The sequence below is a fragment of the Neltuma alba genome, unplaced genomic scaffold, assembly GCF_004799145.2.
Source record: "Neltuma alba isolate B1F8T4 unplaced genomic scaffold, ASM479914v2 tig00011913_pilon, whole genome shotgun sequence".
NCBI lineage: Eukaryota > Viridiplantae > Streptophyta > Magnoliopsida > Fabales > Fabaceae > Neltuma > Neltuma alba.
Window position 1 is genome coordinate 167,662 of NW_021636507.1, and position 9,640 is coordinate 177,301.

A 9,640-nucleotide genomic window follows, 5' to 3' on the forward strand; every position below is an offset into this window, starting at 1 on the left:
TGAGGAGTACGTAACCCAATATTGTACCGGATATAAGGCTCTGTATCCTTAACCTCTTCTAGCCTAGTTAACACTTCTTTGTTCAATCTAATGTTTTTCGTTTAGGAGAAAATTCTGATAGATGTTTCTTGGCTTCAACCTGCTTCCATATGAGTGTAATAGCTAAATTTATGTCAAAGTTGGTCTTCCGTATGTATTTTTGAGTTTATTGACAAATACATTAATGATGTGATATTCTTCAGATGTTTTTAATTAATGTGTTTTTGAGACTCCTTTTTCTTTTTAACCTGACCTTTTGGGCTGTCGATCTATCATAATTTTAATGATCAGTATATTGAAATAAATAACATGAAATGAAACTAACAAGCACAGCTCTTTGCAAAGTCAATGATAAATTTGCTTTTCATGAATAACCTGAAACGCAATAACAAGTAGCATTTCACGCCCCTTTTAAGAATGAATTTGAGCCAAATTTACCCAACCATCAAAAGGCACACACATCCTTAATATTTGAAAAGTCTAATGAGATCTTTTGAGTGACTTATGTTCATTAACCACACGAATTTATAAATAAATTAGATAATGAAACAATTTAGACAGATTTCTGTAAATTTGAAGCAACATAAATAAATCAGATAACAAAACAATTTATATAAACTTCCCCATACGACAAATTGGAGAAAAAACAGAGTAGGTTCATGATGACATTAACAACAGTTATAAGTATAGGCAGCTTGGCTGCAACATCAAGAGACATGCAAGTGCTAAAGAATGCTTCTGGATTTTCAACATATTATGTTCCGGATTTGGATTTTGAAAATGCCTTTCATCTCTTTAGTTTGAAAGCATTTAAACGAATGTCATATGGAGTTATCAAAATTAGTAGTGAAATATTGTCAAGGAAATCCATTAGTCTAGTATTGGGTTGCTTTCTCTATGGTAGAGGGAAAGAAGAGTGGGAAACTGCTTTGGAAAAACTAAATCAAGCTCCACCTAAGGACATCGTTAATGTTTTGAAGCTAAGTTTCGAGGGACTTAATGACAAATAGCAAAATCTGTTTCTTGACCTAACATTCTTAATCAAGGAAAGGGTTTATATTTCTTTGAATCTAATAACACATTTATATGGCTCTTCTGTGCACATTGAGATGACTGTTCTTAAAGAGAAATCTCTCATTTCATTTAATAATCATAATGATTTTATTCTTCAACTGCCCTGGAAAAGCATGTCCGATTAGGTATAGATGATAGTGGGCCAGTGCAGATAAACTTTGGGGGCAGTATGAAAGGGACAAGTTCAGGGTTAGTGCTTGTGTACAATTATTTGGATCTTCCTAGTTTTTTATTCCATAAAGCGACAATGAAGCTGTTCGTATTTGGCAAGATCATCTCTGGTGTTCGATACAAACATGTGGTAATGCTATTGGCAGAGATAGCAGAATTGAGGATGGGGATACAAAGTGTGGCGCCTTTACTTCCATTTGCGAGGAAACTTGAATGGTTAGAGAGTCCAATTGAGTATGGGGATGATTTCAAGCGACACCATGCATACGATGTTGCTTATTCTTCCCGTTATAATCTTTTAGCCCCCTGACTTTTCGCTTTATTTGAAGCTGAGAGGTGATGGAGGAGAAAGGGGTGTGATGATGGGGCCATTAAGAAGAAAAATGATCACTGATAATGGCAATATAGTGATCGCGACGACATTAATGGAAGATGAAGAAGAGGATGATGATGGTAATGAGTTAATGGAATATGGTTGTCATATCAGTGCTATAAGGGTTCCCAACAACATCACTCGCTGGTCATTATTGACGAGACTGACATTAAAAGAGAGTGATATTATTATGGGGAATAATAATGCAGGTCGCAGCATTCCTCAGCTTTCAATCCTCAAATCACTAATTGCACTCTCTCATGATTCTTGCAGAAGGACGATTCAGCCTCATTTAGATGTAAAGCTCTCTTTACGTGATGATCATTCTTTCTTTGTCTTATATAATTGCTGGGAGATGACGCCACAACATCCCTATACATATCCTTATAATCACTGGTTCAGCTGTCGATCTAATAATTTCAGGTCAAACCACAATTCTGATTATTGTGACTTAATCGTTGACTTTGGAGAGTGGTGGTGATTTTTTAATTATTATTATTTAAATCAGTCTCTCATTTAGTTTTTCATTATTGTATATTAACATTTTGTTTTATCAAAACTTTGTTTTGTTTTTTTTATATAAATTGTTGGAGTAATGATATGAATTGTCAGGCCAATATATATATGTGTGTGTGTGAGAAAATACATTTCCAAAAACACTTACCTTAAATTCCTTATATCCATTATATTAAATTTTCCAATATAAAACACATGGTGATGTGTGATCGAAAAATTCAACATAATAAATATTAGAAACTTGGCATAACTATTTTTCTTTTCAAAACATATTAGTAGGATAACATATAATGTTACGAAATTAGTTGGATCATTAAATTAGTCAAGACACGACATTGTAGCAACCTCATAAATAATTGAGTTATTGGCTATTTTAACTTTTATTGAACCGTTTCCTATTACATTTCAATTTCTCGAGTACAGGGCATATTTTTCTTCCTCTTTTTCTTTTTTTTTGGGTGGGGGCCTTTCATTTCTTTGTTGTGTTTTGTACACGATTCCATATTTTGAGCTCCACCCATGAAAACTATCATAGCCCAGTTCTACTTAATTATATTCTTAGGACCAAAATTCATATTTAAGCTGAAGTAGCATTAGTATTAGCAGCAATTTTTGAAACTTAATCACAAGATATTAAAAGTCGAACTCGATTACAGCAGATGGAGACATTGACTTAAGGATTGATAGTTAGATCATGATTGAAACAAGGTCAGATCAGTCCTACTCAAGTTAAGTATATTTTAGAATTGGATAGAGTAAATATATAAATTATTGGGAAGTCCAATCGGATAGAGTACTGTATTAATTATTAGGAACTCAGATTATCATATGACGTGACTGTGAAGAGTAGTTTTCATGTTATGTCATTCTGTTAGCTGTGCGTGATCAGGTGATTGATAAGTACCTTTCTCAAGCTATTTATATTGATAAGATTTTTTTTATCTAAAGCAAATTATTTTTTTTAAGTATCCTCACTGTAACATTTCTCAAATAACTAAAGGAATCTCCTAATTAACCAAGTAATCTCTTGTAATTAATGAGCTCCAGCTGACTAAATGAAAGCGAAAACTATCTCATGCCGTATTCTCTTTTTTCGTAATCCACTTGCATTGCTTGATCCCATTGATCTCCAGTTTTATAATTACCAGCATTTTCTGGAACTTTTATGGTTTTATTTTTTTCGTACAGAAGAATTCTGCAAAATTTCTGCTAGCTAGCTTCTTCTTGTTGTGTTGAATCTCTCTGTCTTGCCGTCATTTAGCTAACTACTTTGTAGATCTATTGAAACATAGGCGCGTGAGATCTATAATAACCATACTTAGCTTGAGCATCTATAATTTTATGTAAAATATAATGATTAAAAGAAAAAGAATAACCAAGAGGTTGGGTATTATAAGGAGTATTAGAAAGAGGTGAGACAATAGAAACACCAAAATGTATATGTTGTATAATCCCCAAAAGTTTCATTATATTGAATTATTAACAACTCATTCTGATTCTAAATAGAAGAGCTTATACATCTTGGTGTTACTCTTTAGTTTGCTTTTTTGTTTTTTTGGTTCTGTTCTATTTTCAGTTCAGTTGTTGTGTTTCTTGCTTAAGCATGGCTGTTTTTCTTGGGTGATTTTATTTTGCTGTTGTGGTTTTTTCATTTTTCAGGGTCGTCATCTTCCATTTGCACGAACTATGGTGAGTCATGGGGAGGCAACTAGTTTTTTGTGAGTGTATGAAGATACTTATAGACTGCCTACTAACAAGAGCCTCACATCAATAACGGAATTTGAACTCATGACTCTATGGGTTATGAGCCAACTCTTTACTCCCTTCGGTTCAAAATATAAGCTAAACGTTATCTATTTACGTTTATCAAGAAGCTAGTTAAAATTAATTTGAAACAATAAATATGTAAGCCATGTATTTTTTTTTTCTGGATATGCCCTTATTAATGAAAAGAATAAGTAAAGATGTAACAAATGAATCAAAGAGGAAAGAGAATGTATGGGGATAAAATTGGAAAAAAACTCATTAATACTTAGACAAAAGTAAATGTTATCTTATAAAAAAAAAATCAAATCTCTCTAACAAAATTTAGTTTATATTTTGAACCAGAAGGAGTATTAAACTAGATCAACCTTTGTTGTCAACTCATCTTTACTCCATTTGGTCTTTAGTTTTTCTTTTATTTCTGGAATGTTTTATACGCAGTTTATTGGGCCTTCTTATTCTGTCATGTAATTAATACCACTATGCAGAGACCCACTTAACTATGTATTTTGTTGTTTAGGAAAAATAACAGAAAAACACCTATTAAATTTTGAAAAGATAAATAGGTCATACTGACTATTCTTGGAATGACTTTGACTACTCTTGTAATAGATTTCAAAATCTGTCAAAATCACTTATTTATCATTTTAAAATTTAATAGTTATTTTGTCATTTTCTCTTTTATTTAGTTTTGATAAAAGTTGTCTTGGAAAACAGAGGAAAAAAAGGTGGGAAAGAGAAAAGGAGAAACGCCCTCACCCTCTAAACAAGAAAATGGTCAAATGATGATACAATGAAGCAAAGAGGTGGTGCGGTATAAATTATATACAATGAAGCAACACGCCGGCAATCCACACAGCACGACTTCACTTGACTTGTTGACTACAAATATGTGAGGGAGGCATTTGTTGATCTTTGAAGAACCTGAACAACTTGTTTGAAGAGAAACCAATTCTCTGCAAATTCTGGAGCTGATGATCGATGTTGCCATTTTTGAGACTCAAGTTTGTGAGAGCTATTTCTTTCGCTTCCCTCCACAATCCACATCCAGGTTATTTCTTTCTCTTTATCCCATTGATCCATCATTCTTCTACTGTTTTGCCTGCAAGCCATTTGATCCCCCCCCCCTCCTAATGCTGTTGATTCAATCTCCTCCTTAGCTACCTTACTTTAACTTCTGAAGAACGAAGTCCTAAAACCTTCAAACATATGGTTGCACTTTATCTATTGACTAAGCTCTTCGTTTAAAACCTTCAAACATATGGTTGCACTTTATCTATTGACTAAGCTCTTCGTTTATTCTATTCAGATTTCTTTTTTAATGAAGTAAACGACATATTTATTTATTTTATCAAAAAAGCCCATTTCGTTATTATGCATAAAATTCTTCCAGTTTTTTATACTTTTACTGTAATTGCAGATATTGAAACATAAAGGCGTGAGATCTGATAACCATATTTACAACACTATGTATGGGCATGCAGCATATGAAATCTGATAAAATTAAAGCACAATTTTAGGGTATTTTTATAGAAAATTGTAAAACAATTTTAGGCTATGGTGCCACAATAGCAAAAGCGCAGCTCCTATCTACAGGTAAGTCGCTATAATTCAGGTGGCAAAGAAGAAAGTCCCTATAATTCAACTAGATATTTTTTAAAAAAACAAAAAAAGAAAATCATACACACACACACATCAATTTATTTAGCCCAACTTCTTTTGATAAAAAAGAAAAAAGAAAAGAAATTAAAGCATAACAACCGTTAACACATGGCCTACTACACCTTCAACACATGTACTTTTTTAAAAAATAAAGTTGGTGATAAAAAACGTCAAATAAATAAGTAAACTTGGCGACGAGATAGTTGACCACGTAATGAAGTCTTTCGCACTGTTCGTTCCATAAAGAAGACACGTTCTTCATTTTAGCACATCAATCATCCATCAAAATGCTGTTGATCGTTTGAGTTCAACTTGGTCCCCCTTGCTAAATATTTTTCCTGCTCTTTTTATCACGTTAATCATCAAGAGCTAAACCTTACCAGCCCCGGAGAAGGTAAAGCCCAAAAAGAAGCATTAGTTTAAGGTTGAAGCAAGAAACTAGAATCACTCACATGGATGCAACCGTTGCTTTAATGCTCATAGAAGCTGTATTGATTTTGCTGGCTGTAGCAATTTCTAAAGCCATCAGACTAATCTCTTCACTTGATGATAGGTAACATCTTCTATAAATGTTCACATTTTTTTTGGGTTAAAAATAAAAATGTTCACTTTATATGGCTTGTTGATTGCCCAATTAATATTTATTATTCATGAATTCTTTCTATCTGTAGTTGTAAAGATGTTGTTGATTCGATTTCGACCGTTTCTTCTACTTCTCATATCATTTTTGCTCCTCCTACAACCAAGTATGACGTCTTTCTTAGCTTTAGAGGACACCCGTGAGACTTTCTCAAGTTATCTCTATGAAGCACTTTGCAAAGCAAACATTCAAACTTTTATGGATCACAAGCTCCAAAAAGGAGATCATGTCTCACCAATTCTCTTGAAAACAATAGAAGAATCAGAGATATCTTTAATTATTTTCTCCAAAGATTATGCTTCTTCAACTTGGTGTATGGACGAGCTCGTTCACATTATGAAATGTAGGGATAAATACCAAAGGATTGTCATCCCTATTTTCTACAACGTAGATCCATCAAATGTTTGGAAACAAAATGGGAGTTTTGGAGATGGATTTGCTAAGCTTAAGCAGAGATCAAAGCACAACCGAGAAAGAGTGCAGGAGTGGAGAAATGCTTTGATCAAATCAACAAGTCTATCTGGGTGGGATTCAAAGAATATCAGGTAGCTAATTCTTTTCATTTTTCACTCATTGTTTTCTTTCTTTGGATTAAACATAATCATTCTGTTAATTTATATTTGTGCCAGGCCCGAATATGAACTTATCAAAAAGATTGTCAAAGATATTTTGAGCAAACTGAATAACAAGTTATCCTTACATGTGGAAGGATTAGTTGGGGTTGATCATCAGACTTAGAAAATTGAAGAGTTACTAAGTGAAGTTCGCATTCTAGGAATATGGGGTATGGGCAGTATGGACAAGACCACTCTTACTAGAGCCGTATTTGACAGGCTGAAAGCTGAATTTGGAGCTTTCTGTTTTGTTAAAGATGTGAGACAAAAACTAACAAGGAATGGATCGGATGAGTTACTGGAAACATGCCTCAAAGAATTATTAAAAGATGAGGGCATTAACACTTACAATTTAAGATCCACTTTTGTAAGAAGGAGGCTCCACCATAAAAAAATTCTTCTCGTACTTGATGATGTGGACAATTTTATAACAGCTGAAGGTTTAATCAAAGCAAGTGCATGGTTTGGGGAAGGAAGTAGACTTATTATCACATCAAGAGACATTCAAATGCTTAACAATACTTCTGCATCCACAACATATCGTGTTCTAAATGGGATCCCCGCCATGCCCTTCATCTCTTTAGTTTAAAAGCTTTCAAGCAAAAAGAGCCAATAAAAAGCTATTTGGAGTTATCAAAGTGGGTAGTAGATTATTATCAAGGAAATCCATTAGCCCTAATTGTGTTGGGTTGCTTTCTTGAAGGGAGAGGAAAAGAAGTATGGGAAAGTGTGGTGGCAAAACTAAATCAAACTCTTCATGGTGACATTTTTAATGTGTTGAGATTGAGATTTGATGGAATTGATGACACGAAAAAAGTTTATTTCTTGATCTTGCAATTTTTATGAACGAAGCATGGTTGATTTCTCTAGATTGTACAAGACACATATATAGTTCTTTTGCGTATATTGAGATAAGTGTACTTAAAGAGAGATCCCTCGTTTCAGTGCATGAAAATGGTTATATTGATACGCATGCTCTTCTAGTGGACATGTGGCTTGAAATTTCTAGGCAACAATTAACATCTAATTCTAAAAGGCCCATTCGACTAGGGAGGCATGAGGATATTTATCATTTTCTTGACAATGACAAGGTAATACTTTATTTTTTTAATTTTTATTACATTCTTTATTCTCTTAATATTCCAAAAAAAAAAAGAATCTAATTATCAAAAGGTCTCAATAATAAATGATTAGCATAAACCAGTTGTCATTTCCTACATTGAAACTTGTCATACATGCTCCTCAGTTGTCAATAAATTTTAGGATAATTAAATCTGTTTTTTGGATCTAATTACAATTCCCCCTTTATAAAATTATCCATAGAGGTTGACATTTTTTTATGTTAATTGATAATTGATGTAGTAAAAAAGTTATTGTGTGTATACTTATACACTGCATGTTTATGATAAATGAATAATTGCCCTAATAGTTATTAAATATTTGAGCCTTATTGTCTCCCTTATACGATTCGATTAACTATTTCTTAGCTGTTCTGCAGTTTGATAGTCATTGTTTAGGTAATGATAATTGTGTTTACTTTGATATGATATTACTAGGGGGCTGAAGTAATTCAGTGCATGTCTTTGGACGCAAACAAGATAGAAATGATTACATTGAGGGCTAGTAATATTCAAAAGATGCACGGTTTAATGTTCCTTAAAGTTTACAAGTCAGATTGGAAAAAGCCTTCAAAGTTGAATGTTTATGGAGATTGGATTATCTTTCAAAAGAACTAAGATTTCTTAGTTGGGAGAATATCCACTACCATATGTGCCATTACCTTTTTGTGCCGAGAATCTGATGACACTTAAAATGCGTAATGGTAATATTAGACAGCTTTGGAATGGGAATCAGGTACGTATCATTCGATTTTTCATATATCATAATTTTTTAATTGGGGTGATTCTATGATCTGGCATCAAATATTGGCCCAGTAATTCGCAATTCAAATGTTTGCTTTACCACCTTAAAATTGATGGTTAAATAATACTTATACTATTTGCCGGAATACAATTCATCTTCTAGTTTTCATGAGAGAAATTCTTCATTAACATGAATAGTTTTTGCAGCATTTTCCAAGTCTAAAGCAAATCGATCTGTCAAATTCAAAGAATCTCACTCCGCTCCCGGATTTGTCTTATGCCCCTTAGATTGAACTTATCTTTCTTTATGGTTGTGTAAATTTGGCTCAAATTCATTCATCAAGTGCCCCGGGAAAGGATGTCATATTAAGCATAGAAGATAATAGGCGAGTGCAGATAAACATTGGGGGCAGTAGCAGTATTAAGGGGACAAGTTCAGGGCTAGTGACTGTGCACAATTACTTGAATCTTTATGATTTTTCATTCAATAAAGTGACAACGAAGGTGTTCGTATGTGGCAAGATCATATCTGGGGTTAGATTTAAGGATGTGGTAATTCCATTGGTAGAGAGAGCAGAATTAAGAATGGGAACGCAAAGTTTGGCGTCTTTACTTCCATTTGTGAGGAAACTTGAATGGTCAGAGAGTCCAGTTGAGTTTGGGAATGATTTCCAGAGGCATTTTAGCCATGTTCCTGATTATACTTCCTACTGGGGCCCTTGCTTTGCCCTTAGGATGAGGTTGAGGGGAGATAGAGAAGAAAGGGGTCTGGTGAGGCCATTAAGAAGAGAAATGATTATTAATAATGAGGAGTGGACGCCATTAACGGAACTTGAAGTTGAAGAAGATGAGTTAGTGAGAGAAGAAGAAAGGGACAGTAAGAATACTGCATTATCAATGGAAGATCATGAAGAAGAAGAGGAGG

The 9,640-nt window shown here is 33.7% G+C and overlaps 1 protein-coding gene across 1 annotated transcript; it reads left to right on the forward strand.

The window, feature by feature from the left end:
* Positions 1–7,034: 7,034 nt before the first annotated feature.
* Positions 7,035–7,442, forward strand: LOC114719346 (disease resistance protein RRS1-like). Its single transcript, XM_028904825.1, has one exon. It carries the CDS (start codon positions 7,035–7,037, stop codon positions 7,440–7,442), a length of 408 nt encoding a protein of 135 aa, XP_028760658.1.
* The last annotated feature ends 2,198 nt before the right edge of the window (positions 7,443–9,640 follow it).

Bases quoted from the DNA above. Each gene is read 5' to 3' on its own strand.
- LOC114719346 (XM_028904825.1), top strand. From the start codon at position 7,035: ATGGACAAGACCACTCTTACTAGAGCCGTATTTGACAGGCTGAAAGCT.